This window comes from Schistocerca serialis, chromosome 4 (assembly GCF_023864345.2).
Source record: "Schistocerca serialis cubense isolate TAMUIC-IGC-003099 chromosome 4, iqSchSeri2.2, whole genome shotgun sequence".
In the NCBI taxonomy this organism is placed as follows: domain Eukaryota; kingdom Metazoa; phylum Arthropoda; class Insecta; order Orthoptera; family Acrididae; genus Schistocerca; species Schistocerca serialis.
The window spans coordinates 675,609,055-675,630,491 of record NC_064641.1 but is presented as its reverse complement, the minus strand read 5'-3'; the positions used below and the strand labels follow the sequence as shown (position 1 = coordinate 675,630,491).

Genomic DNA, 21,437 nt, shown 5'->3' with positions numbered 1-21,437 from the left:
CAGCTCTGTCCACTTCCTATTGACCTACTGCTTGCCCTTCATGTCCTCCGACTCCCATAAAACCTGTACAAGTCCACTCCCTGTATTTTACCCTTGCTACTTTTACGGGATGAAATTCTTCCGTTAGTAAGTGCTAATTCTCAGCCGTCGGCACTCGCTAGTGGTGATTGTCGTAATTTGTTGACCCGGTGGGTCTGTGGGAGAGTGGAATCTCACGGAGCAGTATGTGGTGCTCCAGGAAGGGATGGTGGGTGGAGGATAGGGGGGTGGGATGACGCAGGAGCTCATCAAGAACGCTCCCCCCCCCCCCGCCCCCCACCACCTGCCCTGCCCTGTCCTTCGTGGGCACTTTGCCAGCCAGCATCACTGCTTCCGCCTTTTGTTCCCATTTGTTCTGGCCCCGGAGCTGCTTTTAACGGATATTACTGCCTTCGAGACGGTAATTATAACGAAAGCTTTCGGACAAAGCAGGCGACCGCTGCTCTCTGTCGCAGATTCTCCTTTCCTTACCCCTTCTCAACCTGTACGTGCAGTCCACCTACACTATCTAAGGATATGACGTTTCATGTAGTACCTTTGCTAGATCTGCGCTACTATTTTTTATTCTTTCTTTCACTATCTATTTCTTCCGCCCCCGGTAGCTGAGTGGACAGCGCGACAGAATGTCAATCCTAAGGGCCCGGGTTCGATTCCCCGCTGGGTCAGAGAATTTCTCCTCTCAGGGACTGGGTGTTGCGTTGTCCTAATCATCATCCTTACATCCCCATCGATGCACAAGTCGCCGAAGTGGCGTCAAATCGAAAGACTTGCACCCGGCGAACGGTCTACCCAACGGGAGGCCCTAGTCACACGACATTTACATTTTTTTACTATCTGTTTCCACTTAAGTAAGGTTCTTGAAGCAGATAAAATAAAAAGTTCACAAATTCTGCAAATCGCTATCATTTCTTTGGTATCGGATGCCACAGTCACAAATTTACGAAAAGATAAATCCATTTTCAACCTAGCTTTAGACACTCATTTATTTCAGACATTTAGCTGGTTCCAGCTATGTGCCATTTTGAAGTGCTTACTCATGAGTGATATTTAAACCATTGACGGGTACGGAACGTTAGTTTCAAAAATGGTTCGAATGGCTCTGAGCACTATGGGACTTAACTTCTGAGGTCATCAGTCCCCTAGAACTTAGAACTATTTAAACCTAACTAACCCAAGGACATGACACACATCCATGCCCGAGGCAGGATTCGGACCTGCGACCGTAGCGGTCGCGCGGTTCCAGAGTGTAGTGCCTAGAACCACTCGGCCACTCGGACCGGAGAACGTTAGTTTCGTTCGAGTCTGCTACGACCGGAATTATAATTTAAACTAGCGACCCGCCCTGCTCAACACGGGTAGTACTAACAAGCAAACATCACCAACCCGACCTCATACTTCAAGGAGAATAAAGTACGGGTTGTTCAAGAACTCTCTCCACAGAGCCATATGATTGTCAGCCGCGCGTGCCGTATGCCGCAGTGAATATACCGAAATGAAACTCAGTGAAATACACGTTATTATTTACTGAATATTCATTTTTACTGAGATAAACGAAACCGTGGAATGTTGGGAGAGTTCACTTGAAGGGAAGTAACCCAGGCAGGCGGAAAATCATACGGCACGCGCAGCTAACAATCGTATAGCACTGCGGAGAGACTTTTTGAACACCCCGTATAACGACACTCAAATGAAAAAGAGAAAGATCGGGAAAAAATACGTTCACTGTTTTTTATTTCAAAAGTAATTGCCATAACTGTTCATATAATCATCTCAGACAAGACGGTCAATGCGCCCATGGAAAAATGTTTACGACTGCCTACGAAACAATTATTGTACCCAGGAGAGTAAATCGACTGCCGCGAAAGTCTTTCTTCAGACTTCCAAAAGTATGGAAGTCGCATGAGGAGAGGTCGAGTGTGCATGAAGGATGTGTAACAGCTACCCAGCGAAACTTCTGCAGCGTACTCGAAACAACAGTGGCAATTTGTAGGCGGGCAATATCGTTCCGTAAGCAACCGAAAACATTTTTCGATAAAGGCGTTAAACGTCCTGTCTCGCAGTGCGATAGCTGTATTAGCAGTAATGGCGATTACTTTTGGAATAATGAATATTTCTCTTACTGTTTTGCATCTGGCCGGCCGCTGTGACCGAGCGGTTCTAGACGCATCAGCTGTTACGATTGCAGGTTCGAATCCTGCCTCGGGCATGGATGTGTGTGATGTCCTTAGGTTAGTTTGGTTTAAGTAGCTCTAAGTCTAGGGGACTGATGTTAAGTCCCATAGTGCTTTTTTTTGCGTCTGTATCATTCTTATTTGACTGTCCCTTACAGGCATGCAAGACATCAGCCCCAGCAATCGATCCCGCGCGAAAATCTGTTCCATAATTCTGGTAGCACGCAGTTACGACCTTCTGACGAACGGCTTTTAAATTTCACGAGCACGAGTTGTTTGTCAGTCGCTCCTCCGCACTGCAGCCGTCTGAAGCCCTAGCGCGAAGTGTACAACATAGTATTAGCCAGAGCCTTTCTATTCATGGAATGCTGAAGGGGAGAGAAGAGGAGGGAGGAGGTGGATACATCTGCCAAATGTTTTATGAAATCTTGTTCAAGAACGCATGTTAATCTTCGCCAAAAGTAGGTACTTAATGTGACCAGGACACATAATATGTCAACCTCACGAACACGTATGTTGAGTATTATTATATACACCTGAATAGAAAAATAGTGAATCTAAGTAACTGAATAATTATTATGAAATGAAGATAATTATTTTCGATTTGCAATTTAATCATAGCAATCACGTTAGCGGGTAAAGCATCTCTTGCATATGTGTTCACTTTAATATTGTCAGCTTTAAAATCCAAAGAAAATAACGCATAACAATGGAGTTAGTAGTGAAATAGACCTCCGCTGCTTCTTAATTGACACACTCATTCGTTTCATTAATTTACACTGCATTTGTGAATCACAACATAAAAATGTTCAAAGCAAAGAAACCTTTGTGATAAGCTACTTTGACCTAAACAACAAGGCACGTTATGGAAGTATTTCTTACTCACTCCATTGGACAGTACCTCGCGCTCAGCCTTAGGCGTCTGCATTAGGGCGGAGTGAGTGACAAAGAACCGGTGGGAGAAAAATTTAAATGCTGTATATTTGAAAGATCGTATGGGTACTAGCAGAATTACGGCCTAAATTTTCGCACTGAGCCGATTGCTGGGGCTGGTATTTTTCAAGTGTGCTTTTTTCCCCTCAAAATATGAGGTCGAATCGGTGATGATTGCCCGCAGCTACTTACGGCCGGACGACTTGTCTGGGGTAACGATAAATGTGTTTACAGGGCACTTCGTAGTACTGTACTTGAAATTCAGATAAAGTGTTGGGTGACTGAATGTCATGACTTCCATATACCTTAATAAACTGAAGCAGCTCGCTCCAGGATTGCGCTCAGGAGGCGTGAAAATTATATGTTCCTTATTTAACTTACGTTTGGAGTGACGTCTCGTGACCATGGTGCGAACACATTATGATTTAATTAATATCTTTACAACCAATGTAAATATTCTTTGTGAATGATGAGTGTACATGTGTGTGTGTGTGTGTGTGAGAGAGAGAGAGAGAGAGAGAGAGAGAGAGAGAGAGAGAGAGAGAGAGAGAGAGAGACGGACAGACAGAGAGAAAGATATTGGGTATATACTTCAATTTGTAGCTTATCGTGTATCGGAGACTGGCTGAGTGCACCATGTCCGAAGGCCACCAATGGCGCTAAATAATAATAATAAAAAAAACACTCCTGATCTGTATATGTAGCCCGTGCCAGCATTTCTCTTGTAAACGTCACTGCGTAATTATTCATTCTTCAGACTCATTGTCGCAGTATTTTACCGTAAATTCTATGCGTCAGACTTTTTAGGCCCTGCCACTCAGAGAATGGTGTTCACATCTAGATTTGATTCAAGGAAAGCAGAAAGCTGAGAGAAGAGTCATCTGCTGGGCTGTTAAAACAACTCTCTTTAAGTAAACGAATCAATGCCACGTTCCTTGCCGATTTTGCCGTAATTTGTCGAAAAACATTTTCCTTTTTGCCTGACAAACTAAAAACCATAGATTTCGGATTCACGTGGTTTTTTTTTTTTTGCTGTGCAATTGCTCTCAAACGATTGCTCATGATACTTCGAAGTTAAGTAACTCGCTTCCCGCTCTTCGACGAATGTGCAATTCATTATGAATCCGAATTGAGATTGCAAATATAAAGGAAACAGAAAGTGACAGTCTGAAACTGACGTCTCTATTTAAATGGGCCCCCAACCGTCTTAGAAGTCTTTCGAAATTTCTCGAGTCATCCACATGGTTCGTTGAATTCCAATCCATCTTCTGTTTTTAAGGTGTCAAGGAGATCGTGCCCAAGTCTGTTTCCTTCTTTAAGACGCTCACGAATCCACCAACATTTACGAGCAATGCTCTACTTATCGGTTGATGCAATTTTGATTTATGCTGCTGCACATTAAATGGTTCAAATGGCTCTGAGCACTATGGGACTCAACATTTTAGGTCATAAGTCCCCTAGAACTTAGAACTATTTAAACCTAACCAACCTAAGGACATCACACACACCCATGCCCGAGGCAGGATTCGAACCTGCGACTGCAGCGCCAGAACCGCTAGACCACCGCGGCCGGCTGCACACTAAATATAGCTAATATAAAAGATAAATGGAGGAAGATAGACAGACAGAAGTTAGGTGACAGACGTACATGTCATGTAAGCACTTGAAAATGGCACGTCGCCGAAATCAGCTGGTCGTGTGGAGCAAGTGATTGTGATATAGCCAAGTTGGGAAACGGAATTGTCTTTCAGTCGCAATAGAGTTGCTCGTAAGGTTGCATTTATTGTACACTGCGTTAAAGTCTCTTCACAGTCCACTCACGGACGGAGGTGTAAACAATTATTGATTGTATGAATTCATTCGAGTGGATAAGTATCAGACATAAAATTCAAAGTCCAGGGTACAACCTATAGTAGATTCAGGTGCTTCGGCCTGGAATCTCATTGATTGGAGTAGAATTGTCTTCAGTGATGAGTCCCGCTTCGAAGTGAGCCACAATGACCAGGAAGACAATCTGGAGACGCCCTGGACAGTGGTGCTATACCAACTGGGCTGTCGCTTGCCATACTGCCCCATAGCCAGGAGTGATGGTCTGGGGTACCATTTCGTTTTTTATCAGGAACCATTCTCATCCTTGGCACCTTTACAGCACACCAATATGTCGACGATATTACATGCTTTGTTTCGTTGTCCTTCATGACAAACCACAGTGGACTTACATTACACCAAAATAATCCCCGCCCCAAACGGCGGCAGTTTCTACTGATCGTCTTTCTGCTTGCCAAAATCTGCCGTGGCCGGCTAGTTCGCCGGATCTCTCCCAATTGAGAACGTTTGGTGCATTATGGACAGGGCCCTACAACCAGCTCAGGATCTGGCAATCTACAGCTGGACAGAATTTGGTACGATATCCCGTAGAAGAACAGCCACCTGCTCTGTCAATCAACGCCAAGCTGAATAACTGCCTGCATAAGGACACAGAAGTGGAGCAACGCGTTATTGACTTCCTCTATTTGTAACGTTCTTCCTCTTGAATAAATTATCCAATTTTTCTGAAATTGTAATCAATTGTTTGTCTGTACATGTACATCACATCTACCGATTTCCGTCCCATTCGGATAATCACTCCCTGGTGACTCTTTTTTTTTTCTTTTTTGTTAATATGTATCACAGCCATAGCAATAAATGCAACAAAATAATGACGACATCAATATCGCGCCAACAAGAGAATGGAAACTAATTTGGTAGCTAATTGATGTATTCACAAGAGCTACTGTAATATCACTGCATAGTGCAAAGATTTCTATAAATTTTGGAACGCAAATAGTAACATCAGGAATAAATACTGACTCTTTTTCTCTTTTCTGTTTTAGGTTGCATGTTCAGCCCCGGGGTGTGTGATGATCCATCTGAATGGTGTTTTGATGGTAAGTAATCAGTCTTGCAAACAATGAAATTATCTCAGATCAAAATTTCGTATTCTACAGCACGTCTCGCACACATTAGCAGCTAGGATTTAATGCAGTCGTGCACTTCACAATCTCATAAAAGATCTAGTTTTTCACTATCAGATTTATGAGTCGTAATGGATCGATCGAGCTACAAAGCTGAATGGGAATAATAACTGGGAATACGAAATAGAATAATCACATACTTACAACCGTCGGTAAAATAAATAGTACCTTTCATGTATTGGTAGAATACTAAGAAATTACGGTTTGTCCACGAAAGAGATTAATTACAAAATACTTGTACAGCCTACAATGAAACGAGAGCAACTCATATGGTCACAAACTTGTTTGTTTTGTTGTAGAGTGTACCTGATATATTGAAACGTTTCAACTGTCTGACATTCGATAAGAACGTCTAATATCTTAGAAAAATTCCACCTTTCGCAGCAGAAACTGTGAAAATTACTCAGGCTCTACGTATTGCTTCTGCAGACAGTGTAAAGATGAAATAAGAATAACAACAGCTCCCGCAGAAGCAAAAGCATTAGTTTAGGGATTACGAGGGCTTTATCGATAGGAAAAAGATAAAAAATTGATGGATATTTTTCCTTCGGAACACTCTACAAATGAGAAAACGTTTATTTATGAAAAGTTTATTCTAACGTGAAGGAATCGGTGATATATTCAGTCACTTCCTATTTTACTGTCAGTGGTTAATTTTCCTGTGGACCATACTTAAGCAGCTTTGTGTGACTCTACACAATTGTAAAGGTCTGAGACTTTATAATGGGTCAGTAAATCTCCAATTCCTTAAAGAATCGAACTGCAATGTATAGCCGCCCGTTGTGGCCGAGCGGTTCTAGGCGCTTCAGTCCGGAACCGCGCTGCTGCTACAGACGCAGATTCGAATCCTGCCTCGGGCATGCATATGTGTGATGTCCTTAGGTTAGTTAGATTTAAATAGTTCTAAGTCTAGGGGACTGATGACCTCAGATGTTAAGTCCCATAGTACTTAGAGCCATTTGAACCATTTTTGCAGTGTATAAAACACTTCCAAATGTCTCATTACTTTGCAAATGAGTTAATGCGTTAATATTTTGACATTAAGGATGTAATCTAGAAAAAGTTTAGAAAAGGTTTGAAATTGTGTGTCAGGTTTGTTGGAAGTCGCTAAGTACTCTCATTGTCAAACACTAGTTGAATGTAATCTGGGTAATTTAAAACAAAAACTACTTTTCATGTATGTGAGTGTTTATGACGAAAACTGTCCTGCCGTTCCCCAAGCTCGGTGCACCCTTAGATACATGTGATACTGGTGCGACTGTGCGGTATTCGCTCTTGCTTTCGTTGGAAGTGTAGCAATTACACGATTTGCAAAGTCTGAACTTCCCCAGTTTCGTAGGTTTTACTCACGATCTTTATGGCTTCTGTTCCGCCATTTGACCTGATGCGAAAGAGTTCCGCCGGTACTTCATCAGTTCTTGGACATTTGTTCATTATGAGTTCGTAAAAAGCAAAGGTAAGGATGAGTCTCCCCTATCAACTTTTTCTGCTGCGTCGACATTTGCAGTTGGCCTAATTTCTCCAGAAAAGTGTTAATGTTCTCCAACCTTGAAACGTAGCAGATTAAAACTGTGTGCCGAGCAGGGAATCGAAACTGGGACATTTCCCTTTCGCAGACAAGTGCTCTACCGGCTAAGTTAAACAAGCACGACTCAGCACCCACTCTCATACCTTGACTTCCGCCAGTGCCTCTTCTTCTACCTTGCAGACTTCACAGAACTTCAGTCTTTAGAGCATTTCCCCGCCAAAGGCAAAGGTCGAGGTTAGAGTCCCGGTCTAGCACACAGTCCGGAAGTTTCAAATCAGAGCGTCTTTGCATTTAAGTGAAAATTCATTCTGATTCACGAAGTCTTGTTTCTATCATCTCCTCTTATTGTGTAGTTCCATTACCCAATTATATTTGTCATCTCTAATCACTGTGTTCCTTGTTCCGCCCTCCGTAATAGAGAAACTGTTTATTCGTCAACAACGACTATACTCTCAATCGCATGCGCTTGGTACTGCCCAGTCAAAACCTAATGCAAAGTATTCGTTACTCTTTACTTTCGTTAAAGATCACCATTACGTATCAAGCCTCTGACATACTGTTACTGAGAAGTGAGTGCATAGCTCTTTGGTGACAAAGTAATAGTGTTATCTGTAAGGGAGGAAGTGACTGCAAGTACACACTATTTAAACATATCGCCGACTGAGGGTGATGGTTCAAATGGCTCTGAGCACTATGGAACTTAACATCTGAGGTCATCAGTCCCCTAGAACTTAGAACTACTTAAACCTAACTAACCTGAGGACATCACACACATCCATGCCCGAGGCAGGATTCGAACATGCGACCGTAGCAGTCGCTCGGTTCCGGACTGAAGCGCCTACAACCGCTCGGCCACCGCGGCCGGCACTGAGGGTGACTCGGTTTACCAATCGTAAACATGTAAGTCTCTAGAATCAATGTGACATTTACTAACAACACATCTAACAGAATAGTGCAGGCACTCGTAAATCCTGCAGCAAGTAAGAAAACCATCAGGTTGCCCTCCATGGGGTGGGTGCACGCAGCGACTGTGGTTATATTGGGTTAGATAGAGCAGCAATCAGTCGTAGAATTAAGTTGCTTTAATATGACATTTATAGTCACAACGCAGGTCAGATTTCGACCTGTGTCAGGTCATTATCAAAGCAGTGCGGAATTGTAGCAGTTGTTCGTGCTCAAGTGAATGCTTACACCCATAATTGGCGTAAGCATTCACTTGAGCACGAACAACTGCTACAATTCCGCACTGCATTGATAATGACCTGACACAGATCGAACTCTGATCTGCGTTGTGACTATAAACGTCATATTAAAGCAACTTAATTCTACGACTGATTGCTGCTCTATCTAACCCAAGTAAGAATACATCTTCCATGATAATTCTGGAGTATCGTAAGGTGCCCTACAACACAGACATACACTAAGGTGACAAAAATCATGGGTACCTCCTAATATCGTGTTGGACCTCCTTTTGCCCGACCTAGTGCAACAACTTGACGTGGCATGGACTTAACATGTCGTTGGACGTTTGAGCCATGTAACCGTCCATAATTGCGAAAGTGTTGCCGGTGCAGGATTTTATGCACGAACTGACTTCTCGATTCTGTTCTATAAGTTATCGATGGGTTTCACTTCGGGCGATCTGGGTGGCCAAACCATTCGCTCGAATTATCCAAAATGTTCTTCGAACCATGCGTGAATCGTTGTGGCGCCGTGGCATGGAGCATGGTCACCCATAAAAATTCTATCGTTGTTTTGGAACATGAGGTTAATGAATGGGTGCAAATGGTCTCCAAGTAGTCAAACATAAACAGGAACCAAATCCATTTCACATAGACACAGCCCACACGGTCATGAAGCCACTGCCAGCTTGAACGGAGCCTTGTTGACAAATTGGGTCAATGGCTTTATGGGGTCTGCGCCACACTCGAACCCTACCATTAGTTCTTACCAACTGAAATCGGGACTCATCTGACCAGGCCACTGTTTTCCAGTCGTCTAGGGTCCCAGCGAAATGGTCAACAGTCCAGGAGAGGCGCTGCAGGCGGTGTCGTGCTGTCAGCAAAGGCACTCGCGTCGGTCGTCTACTGCCGTTGCTCTTTAACGGCAAATGTCGCTCCACTGTCCTAACGGATACGTTCGTCGTACATCCCTCATTGATTTCTGCGGTTATTTCACGCAGTGTTGCTTGTCTGTTAGCACTTACAACTCTACGCAAAGGCCGCTGCTCTCGATCGTTAAGTGATGGCCGCCGGCCACTGTGTTGTCCGTGAAGAGAGGTGATGCCTGATATTCTATTTTCCCGGCACGCTCTTGACACTGGATCTCGGAATATTGAAATCCCCACGATTTCCGTAATGGAATGTCCCATGCGTTCAGCTGCAACTATCATTCCGCGTTGAAAGTCTTTCAATTCCCCGTCGGTTAGCCATAATCGCGTTGGAAACCTTTTCACGTGAATTGCGGGAATACAAATGAGAGCTCCGCCAATGCACTGACCTTTTATACCTTGTGTACGCGATACTACTGCCATCTGTATATGTGTATATCGCTATCCCACAACTTTTGTCAATTCAGCGTATAAGTACTGATACCTCATAGGTTTCAGTAGACGACTAAGCGAAAACTACTAGATATGCAAAAAATAAACTAATATTAGTGGACAGATCATTTCTCCAAGCTTTTAACTCACATTAAGGTGCCCAGTATGAGCACCATCTGATACACAGAGAAGTTCAATATGTGCGCACAATTTATTTAAGTTGCTGACACAAATTGCCCGGGAAGGTGCGGCAGCAGCCTGCTTTGGAACTCTGTCCATTGGGTTGCCTATCTGCGGCAATACAGAGCGGAGATTAGTCTACGTGTTCTGTCTGACAAGCCTGGCCATACCTGTCCCCTAGTGCAACTACGTCACGGCGCGTATTACGAATCGAAACTTGGGGAGATGCTTTATCCACTGATACAAGTATTTTTAACGTATGTCTTTTAGTTTTCGTGCATACGTCTTCTGAAACCCTGAAAGTACTTATACACTGATGGAAAAGAAAATACCAACACCATGAAATAAATAACATAGAGTAATGAAATTCTCTTTTGCCTAGGTAACACATATAATTAAATTTGCAAGATCACGGGTTAATGTAAGCGCGAGAAAAGTCACTGCAAATGTGAAATGCTGGTACATTAATAACGGGTATAACATTAACAATCGGTATAACAGCCAGAATTTTGAATGCAAAATTCTGCTGCATCAGCAAGGTCTCGGAGAAAATTGCAACAGCATCAAACTCACTTTATGATCTGCAAATAAATTGCGAAAGATAAGTTCAAAGAAAACTCGCTAGTGCACTGCGTCCCTCGTACACCAGGCTGAATTATATGAACTCATTGAGCGTCTTCATTCAAAATCCTAATCTGGATGCCGTAAGGTAAGGGAAGTTTCTGAATGAGGCAAATAATGAATTTATAGGTAAATTAAATTGACTGAAGCTGTAAATGAGAACGGAACCAAGTACGCAATTCATCCAAGATGGCCGTGTTCACACACTGAAACAGAATGACTTTAAAATCGGTCTGTACAGTAACCCAAAACCACATTACAAAAATAATATTCCATGTGGAATAAATATCTCATTTAAGGTAAGATAAGCTGCGCGTAAGTCGTTGAGGTTTAGGATGTCTGTCATTGAAATGGATTCGGAACCACATGTGCTATATAAATGCCCTAGCTCCAAAAAAGACCCGCGTTTCGCACACGAAATTACAATACCGATAATTCACAAAACTTATGTGAAAACGAAACTAAACGCAATAGGTGAGCAACATACAACTCACCATGTTGCATACAAGTGTGCTGCCCAGAACCTTCCATCTTGTACTGCAGACAAAGATCAGAATAACTGCTTAATATGGTGTACTACAAACGACGACGGAAGAAGTCATCGCGCCTCGCCCACCAACCAAAGACCCGCCAAGAGGCAGAATACGATTCTGTTTGTATGCTTAAGAGCCGCGTGACAAAGCTACCGCCGGGCGTTCCGATTGGCTCACGGGGTTCAAATACCTTAACGCCTCAGATGAGATCACCGCATTCTCACACTAACAAAGACGCTTTGCCCCCGCGTTTCCAGTCGACACGCTCGCTGTTCGCAGGTGGACCAAACAACTGAAGTGTCCGCTGTTCGTAGGAAACAAACGGTCTTCGTTGAAAGCCTGAAGACTTTGGAATGGTTGTTACTTGGTAGGCTAAAGCGGTGATGTGATCCGTCCAGGGTTCAGTGAGTGTTCCTGAGCATGACTTTAGGTCACGGCGGGTAGTGACTGAGGGAACTCTCACGGTAGAACGTTACGCCACGGACGTTCAGCGCCTTCGTGTGTTACCTTTCATGCGAAAATATGCGGAGCCAGTTTTCAACAGGACAATCCTCGACCACACATGACCTCTGCGAATTGTCTGCTTGATGCTGATGCACTCCCATGGCCATCGAAATCCCCGCACCTGTCGCAGTTAGCACGTGTGTAGGACCAGCGCGGGTGCCCATTCCATCCCAGTATCCAGGATACCAAGGACCAGTTACGACGGTTGTGGGCCAGGAAAAGGTACAATGGCACTATGATACCATTCCGAAGCGAATCAGTGTGTGCGTCCACGCCAGATTAGGTGCAACGTCATACTGATAAGTGGACTCATACTGCCATATTCTTTGTAAATTAGACTCGATTTTGTAATCACTGGAATATGATCATGTACACTCTGAAACAGTGAGGTCTCATTTCGTTTCCTCTTCCCCATATGGCTGCATCATTACTTTTTTCAGTCAGTGTATGTGATGATTACATGTAGTACTGCAGCAACTGCTTGCAAGCTGGTGTTGAGGTGTTGGAGGTACTAAAAAAATGTCGTGTGACTAGTGCCTCCCATCGGCTACATCGTTCGCCGGGTGCAGGTCTTTCGATTTGACGCCAATTCGACGACTTGCGCGCCGGTGAGGATGAAATGATGATGATTAGGACAACACAATACCCAGTCTCTGAGCGGATAAAATCTCCGACCCAGCTGGGAATCGAACCCGGGCCCTTAGGATTGACATTCTGTCGCGCTGACCACTTTTTTTTTATCTCATTTTTCGTTCATTGCATGTGCTCGGGGCGGACGTCGTGAGACACCCGTTTAAGTTCGTCGTTAATCGATTAACTCAGTTTTTTTATTACAGAGGGCAGCTAACCCTCTGACCGAACACGCTGAGTTACCAAGCCGGCGACCACTCAGCTACCGGTAGTGGACGATGGGGGGTATTGTCAAATATGTCAACACTACCTTTAGCCCTCTCTTCCCTGGGATCTTCTTTTATTGCCTACAATCCCTTAGTGTAAGACCATAAGTGTCTTTAAAGTTTGTCTTCTGGAAAAAATAAACGTGTGTGCTAAGAGTATCAGTTCCTCCACATAGTTTCTGAACTATTAAAGTACTACTTAAGTATGGGAGCTATTTATTGACGAGGTTGCTTTTTACTTCCCTTTGTCGTTCCCTCGAGATGGGGTATGCGATGGATCGCTGTTTTTATCGACTTCCATGGGCTCGATAAGAGTGTCATCGTCAGAACCATCAGAGAAAAAAAACAGTGTTTCTTTATATGGTTTCGTGGGAGCCTTTTTTTTTCTCTATTTCCGCTTTTTTTAGCACTTCTCTCTATGTAGAGAGGACGATGTTGCCGACACTCTGAGTTTTTCAACCCTTTTCTCATTTGCATTGCTAACTTTCTCATTTTCTTTTACGCATTTGCTTGAAGTGGTTTGAGAATGGGAGTTGTTTCAGTTTTTTCCGGAAGTGCTTGTGCAGGCTTTTACAACCCGCGTCTGCGTAGCTGCATCGATCATATTCATCTGTTCGTCGCCGCGCTAGAAAACGAGGTCGTGAATATTCTGTGTTGTAGAGCCCTACATGCTACTTTTGCTTAATCTTACGATATACGATTTGTGACCCAGAGTTCTGTATTGTTTTGTCCTTCACTGTAAACCCAGCACTCTGACGTTTGCGTGAGAAATTGTCATATGCTTTACTACGTCAGTACATTGTTCATGGTGGCTCATGAATATCTAAACCACCATCGCTACAACGTGCTCACCTTTTCTTACTTCGTGTGGCCATATTTTTGACATTTGAAGCATCGCATTATGTTCGGAGTGGAAGGTCAAACCTGAAGGCGAACATTGTCTTTAACTTAAGCGAGCCGGCCGCTGTGACCGAGCGGTTCTAGGCGCTTCAGTCCGGAACCACGCGGCTACTACGGTCGCAGGTTCGAATCCTGCCTCGGGCATGGATGTCCTTAGGTTAGCTAGGTTTAAGTAGTTCTAAGTTCTAGGGGACTGACGACCTCAGATGTTAAGTCCCATAGTGCTTAGAGCCATTTGAACTAAAGCGGGCTGTCTCAATTCGAGACAGCAGCAGTGTTCGGCTCTTCGCAGACAAATCGCGACGAATTGGGTGTAGGTCAGGGGATTCCCAGCTGGTAATACACTGAGGTGGCAAAAGTCATGGGATAGCGATATTCACATATCCATGTGGCGGTAGTATCGTGTGCACAAGGTATAAAATGAAACTTCCTGGCAGATTAAAACTGTGTGCCCGACCGAGACTCGAACTCGGGACCTTTGCCTTTCGCGGGCAAGTGCTCTACCATCTGAGCTACCGAAGCACGACTCACCCCCGGTACTCACAGCTTTACTTCAGCCAGTACCTCGTCTCCTACCTTCCAAACTTTACAGAAGCTCTCCTGCGAAACTTGCAGAACTAGCACTCCTGAAAGAAAGGATATTGCGGAGACATGGCTTAGCCACAGCCTGGGGGACGATTCCAGAATGAGATTTTCACTCTGCAGTGGAGTGTGCGCTGATATGAAACTTCCTGGCAGATTAAAACTGTGTGCCCGACTGAGACTCGAACTCGGGACCTTTGCCTTTCGCGGGCAAGTGCTCTACCATCTGAGCTACCGAAGCACGACTCACGCCCGGTACTCACAGCTTTACTTCAGCCAGTACCTCGTCTCCTACCTTCCAAACTTTACAGAAGCTCTCCTGCGAAACTTGCAGAACTAGCACTCCTGAAAGAAAGGATATTGCGGAGACATGGCTTAGCCACAGCCTGGGGGACGATTCCAGAATGAGATTTTCACTCTGCAGCGGAGTGTGCGCTGATATGAAACTTCCTGGCAGATTAAAACTGTGTGCCGGACCGAGACTCGAACTCGGGACCTTTGCCTTTCGCGGGCAAGTGCTCTACCATCTGAGCTACCGAAGCACGACTCACGCCCGGTACTCACAGCTTTACTTCAGCCAGTACCTCGTCTCCTACCTTCCAAACTTTACAGACGCTCTCCTGCGAAACTTGCAGAACTAGCACTCCTGGAAGAAAGGATATTGCGGAGACACGGCTTAGCCACAGCCTGGCAGAAGTAAAGCTGTGAGTACAGGGCGTGAGTCGTGCTTCGGTAGCTCAGATGGTAGAGCACTTGCCCGCGAAAGGCAAAGGTCCCGAGTTCGAGTCTCGGTCGGGCACACAGTTTTAATCTGCCAGGAAGTTTCATATCAGCGCACACTCCGCTGCAGAGTGAAAATCTCATTCTGGAAGGTATAAAATGCTAGTGCGTTGGCGTAGCTGTCATTTCTACCCAGATGATTCACGTGAAAAGATTATCGACGTGATTATAACCGCACGACGAGAATTAACAGACTTCGAACGCTAAATAGTAGTTGGAGCGTGACGCGTGGGACACGGGAAATTGTCAGGGATTTCAATATTCCAAGAGCCACAATTTCAAGAGTGTGCCGCGAAAACCAGTTTTCAGGGATAACGTCTCACCGCGGACAACGGTGTGGCTGACGACCATCATCAACGACCGAAAGTAGCTGCGTCTGCATAGAACTGTCAGTACTAACAGACCAAGCAACACTGCGTGAAATAACTGCAGAAATCAATGTGGGACGTACGACGAACGTGGGGCTATGACAGCAGACGACCGTCGCGAGTGCCTTTGCTAACAGCATAACAACGCCAGCAGCGCCTCTCCTGGACTTGTGACCACATCGGTTGGCCCCCACACAATTAGAAAACCATGGCCTGATCAGACGAGTATCGATTTCAGTTGGTAAGAGGTGATAGTAGGGCTCGAGTGTGATGCAGGCCCCAACGAGTCATACACACAAATTGTCAGCAAGGCACTGTGCAAGCTGGTGGTGGCTCCATAATTCTGTGAGCTGTGTTTACATGGAATGGGTCCTCTTCTCCAACTGAACCGATCGTTGACTGGAAATGGTTATGTTCGGCTACTTGGAGATCATTTGCAGCCATTCGTGGATAGCATGTTCCCAAAAAAACGATTGAAATTTTATGGAAGACAGTGCGCCATGTCAGGTCTAGAAGGTCATAACTGCATCGCATCAGAAATTTGGCTGATGTTAAGTGTGCCTTTTTCTCACTAAAATATGAGGTCAAGTAGGTTACGTTTCCTTGTCAGTTCGTGAGAGGACACTGGCGTTCCCCTTTTCGGTGGGTAAAATGAGGAGGTCTTTGCTCTCAAGTCTCACAGAGCCTTCCTTTCTGCTGAAGTAGTATTAAACATTTTTTTAAGGTGCGGTCAAAAACCGTCTGAAAAGCTTGTAAGAATGTTGCAGGGTAGGTTGTGCTGTTGCAGGGTAGGTTGTGCTGAGAAACAACTATTAATAAAAAATATTATACATGTTGCGTCATTTCCGAACTAATTAACACTGAAGTTAGCCAATCAGGCCTTTGCGCGTGCAAATTCAAGTGGTCATCCAGACGGTACAAAAAAATGGTTCAAATGGCTCTGAGCACTGTGGGAGTTAACATCTGAGGTCATCAGTCCCCTAGAAGTTAGAACTACTTAAACCTAACTAACCTAAGGACATCACACACATCCATGACCGAGGCAGGATTCGAACCTGCGACCGTAGCGGTCGCGCGGTTCCAGACTGAAGCGCCTAGAACCGCTCGGCCACTTCGGCCGGCCCAGACGGTGTTGCCTGATGTGTTGTTAGTTTGGTTTCTGAACAAGAGAGCGATACAAAAATTGGACATGGGACGGTAGTACGGATCGAATCTGATCCAAAGCCTGAGCAATCTCGTGCGCTTTCATCATACCCAGGCATGGGCAACCTTTGATGACCCGCTGCCCTGATTCACATAGTTACTGAAGCTCGCGGAGCGCCTCGTGACGTGACGCGACAGCAGCGCTCCAAGTGCATACAGCCAACACTACAACGCCTGTGAGCCTGTGAGGTTAATTTTCATGGGGTAACGCATCGAAATGAATGACACCCCTTTCTCGACACGCCACACTAACAGATATGCCTCAAACACGCGTTTTTAAAGAGTGCATTCATTTTATGTTCACCCCCATCCTAAGACGTTTACATTTTTTTCGCGCATTGTTTTACAATAGCTGCCCAAAGAAAAACTCCCTTTGCAAAATTCTGCAATGCCGTTTTCACTACACATAAACGAATGTAAACGTCCAAAAGAAGCCAGGTACCTTGAGTGTCATGATGGAAAAATAAATGCTTCTAAAAAAGAACTTGTTGCAGCTAATTGAATAGAAATTACCTTAACTTTCAACAATTGCTGTGTTCTAATACGACCACGACCCACAAGACTTATTTATTGATGTTAATGCGAGAAAGAATAGGAAAACAAAATACAGCATTGCTGTAGGAAATCCCGGTCGACGAGCAATTAGGAGTAAATCTGCATTTTTTGACCACTGGCAGCTCGTTCTACTGTGTTAATATCCACATACACTATTAGGATTTTTTAAATATTTATCCAAAAATATTTTAATGAATGATCGCACAACCATGTGTTGTTTCTGTAACATTAATAAATTAAGCAGTCATTTTTTTGTTCCCTTTAAAAAGTTTAAAAGTGTAAACCACTTCAACTTAACATGCATCGGCCGTGTTGTTCAGAAGCCAAACTGTAAAAACGCGAACAACTGGCGAATTATCAAAGTGATAATACAACAAGTGTGTTAACTGTAAGATGGTAGAGTTGTGTGGGGAGTGCGGGGAGAGGAGGAAGCATGCATTGGCTGACGATGGGAGAGGAACCTTTGAGGGGGGGGGGGGGGGGGGGGGGACAAGGCACGCCTACCAGTGTGCTGGCACTACAAATTGCGCGTCATGCTTACACGAAAGCAGACGAAAGGCTTAGAAGTAAAACTCGCTTTAAATGTTGTTCGTAAACGAAACTGAAATAATCATGTGCATTAAAATCTATATATATATAAAAATGAATGTATGTGTGTTTGTCTACTATGCACTCACAAACCATTCATCCGATTGCAATGAAACTTTGGTGAGTTGTTCTCCGTGCGCCCAAGAAGGTTCCTAGCCGGAAAAAAAAAGAAATAAGACACATTCTTAAGGAGATATGACGTCATAAACAATGAGATGCCACCGCGGGAAAATACCCAGATTTATGCATCCACTATTTGAGAATGAGAGCACTTAGCGACTAGCAACAAACGTTACATACAATTTCAAACCTTTACGAAAAATTTTCTCGCTGACACCCCCCACAAAATAATGAAAGGAAAAATGGTTATCGCTTACTACATTTTCTCAGTACATACCGTAAATCTGCCGCAGTAGGCATGACGTTTTAATGTATTATTTCGTTACTATTAACTCTAATCGCAACATATTTCGCATACAGTATCCACATATATCAGTAAATGCGCCGGCAAATTTATGTCTCTTTACGACATATAATTCAGGAGATATGACGTGGTAAACATCGAGATGCGTGAAAAGTGCCGCGCAGCATTCAGTCACACGCGATATAATTTTGCGAGCATCGCTACGTAATATTGGTTTCCTTCTAACCGTAGGCCTACCGGGAGGGGTTGTTGGCGACTCCCGAGATGGACCAGCAACTGCCTCTTCACTCATTTTGATAATGTTTAGCACGACTGCACAATAAAAACACTCAGAACAGTACAGCGCAAAACAATAACGAAGCAGACGACAATGGCTACCTTGTACAACACAGTCAGCTACGTAATGTTGGCAGCAGTCGAAACTGCGTGCCTACCGAAGCGTTCCGACGTTTACCGACTTCTACCGATTCAGGACTAAGGAGAGGTCTGCCATCTAAAAGTTTACACACTGTACTCGCCCTCACATGCTCAGAGCGTACCGGTAGTCATGCGAATATTTGGGTCGCCGCCAATATTGTTCGTCAATACTTCTAGCTATGACAATACTCACCCTCAGACGGTCATTATACAGGGCGTTTCAAAAAGAAAGAGCAGATTTCAAACATTTATTTCTCAAAAACTACAAATGATAGAAACACAATTCAAACGTTTCTTGTCAGAGAAAGGTTCAAAGTTTTTCAATGGTCCGCGCAGAAGTTCCATGCAAATCCGCAGTGGCGCTGGCGTTTGTTTGTAGGAAAATGGCGACGACACCACAGGAACGATCATTTTGTGTGCTGCAATTTGCAAAGTTAGAGTCCATTGTTGGTGTGCAACGTGCATTCCGCCGTCAATTCAACAAACAGCCGCCTCGTCATAAGCAAATTTATGAGTGGCATCACAGATTCGTAGAAGATGGTTGCATCTGCAAGCGAAAAAGCACGGGTCGTCCACGCACATCGGATGAAAATGTCGAGCGTGTCCGTGCAGCTTACGAAAGGAGCCCTAGAAAATCCACGGCACGGGCAAGTCACGAACTAAACATGTCTAAAACAACGGTATGGCGCGTTCTGAGTAACCGTCTGCACATGAAGCCGTACAAACTGCAGTTATTGCAAGCATTGCGTCCTGACGACCACAACAAAAGGTTCGAATTTTCAACTGCAATTCTACAGGACATGGAAGAGGACAATTTTGCCGAACGATTAATTTTTTCAGATGAATCAACGTTTCACATTTCTGGTAAAGTTAATCGGCATAACGTACGAATTTGGGCGAGTGAAACTCCGAGGGACGTTATTCAACATGAAAGAGACTCACCAAAGGTTAACGTCTTTTGTGCAATTTCGGTAAACAAAGTTTATGGACCTTTCTTTTTCATGGAGAAAACTATCACAGGAACCATTTACCTGGACATGTTAGAAAACTGGCTATTTCCTCAACTTCAGGAAGATTCAAATCACTTCATCTTCATGCAAGATGGCGCCCCACCACACTTCTCTGAACCTGTACGACGGTACCTAAATAACACCATTCCAGGACGGTGGATTGGAAGAGCAGGAGCACAAGATCAATGTCATCGTCTGTGGCCTCCCAGGTCACCAGACCTTACTCCCTGCGATTTTTATTTGTGGGGGTACATAAAGGACTGTGTTTATGTCCCACCTATGCCCGCTACTCTTCAAGAGGTACGACATCGAATTGTTGCGGCCGTGAATTCGGTAACTAAAGACCAGTTGCGTCGTGTGTGGCAAGAAATGAGATACCGGTTTGATATTTGTCGTGTAACAAATGGTGCTCATATTGAGGTACAGTTTTGATATTTGTTGTGTAACATTTGGTACTCATATTGAGTGAAGGACCGTTGGAATTGTGTTTCTATCATTTGTAGTTTTTGAGAAATAAATGTTTGAAATCTGCTCTTTCTTTTTGAAACGCCCTGTATTGACGTATTGACACTCACCCGCTATCCGCGTATTTCTTCTGCGGATCGGATTGAAACCAACTGCGAGCCGGATCGACCCCGTGGACCGCCGGTTACTCACCGTTGATCTACGGCCTACGCTATGAGAGCAACTAACGCTAATTATTACCTGTTGGGCCGCTTGAATTTGCTAGCGCAAAGGCCTGATTGGCTAACTTCATTGCTAATTAACTCGGAAACGGCGCAATGTATCGAAATGTTTCTTGACAATTATTTCTAATTGCAGCCTACCTTGCAACTCCCTTACAGGCTTTTCAGAATGTTTCTGACCCGCAAGTATAAATTTCATTTGTCTAGATCAAAAGTTTATAAAATGATACGACCGATTTCGATTGTGTTAGCAATCATTTTCAGACGATAACATATCGTTACAGAGTGTAACACGTCACATGTTGCAGAATAAAGTACTGGGTCATTAAAATTGTAGTGACTCAGTACTTGATTGTACAACATGGGCATATTACACTCCATAACGATATTATATAATATCCTTTTATAAAGTCGCTATCTTGCAATGAAGCTTGTATTAAAAATTAAGATAGCTTTTGCACATTCTTGAGGATGTCAAGCCTTATTAAACTTTTTAGGCGTACCTCGCTTTAACATTCGGCAGGTGACCTTCTTAATCTCTTCTGTAACCTCAATGAAAAATTTCAGAATTGCCTGTTCTACCCCAGTTGTCACATCTCGGACTGGAGCTATACCTCCTGTTGTTGCAGACCTTTTCGCTAGCACAGAAAGCGCTGCGTCATCCAGAATCCTGACCGGAGATTAAATTTGGTGCGTCTTCGTGGTGTATTTTCTTCTTCCGTTCCAGCTTCGAGTCGGGCATACTTTGCCATTTGGCGAACGTTATCTCGGTGTTAAGTCCAGTCAGCTAGTGCTAGGTAGCGCCATCCACCCAGTCTCAGGATGCAACTGAGAGGTTCAGCGAGATCTTTAAATTTAATGATAGTAATTGCATGAGCACCAAGTGCAGTTTCCATAGTGTACAACGTACCCCTCTCTCTCTCTCTCTCTCTCTCTCTCTCTCTCTCTCTCACACACACACAC

General features: G+C 44.1%; 1 protein-coding gene across 2 annotated transcripts in view; it reads left to right on the top strand.

Moving 5' to 3' along the window:
• Positions 1-21,437, top strand: part of LOC126473156 (receptor-type tyrosine-protein phosphatase N2) — a 467,189-nt gene that overhangs the window by 220,829 nt on the left and 224,923 nt on the right. For both annotated transcript variants that reach the window (XM_050100018.1, XM_050100017.1), the window contains exon 2: positions 6,017-6,070. In XM_050100018.1, coding sequence (XP_049955975.1) covers positions 6,017-6,070 — 54 coding nt within the window. The remainder of the gene's footprint in view (positions 1-6,016; positions 6,071-21,437) is intronic.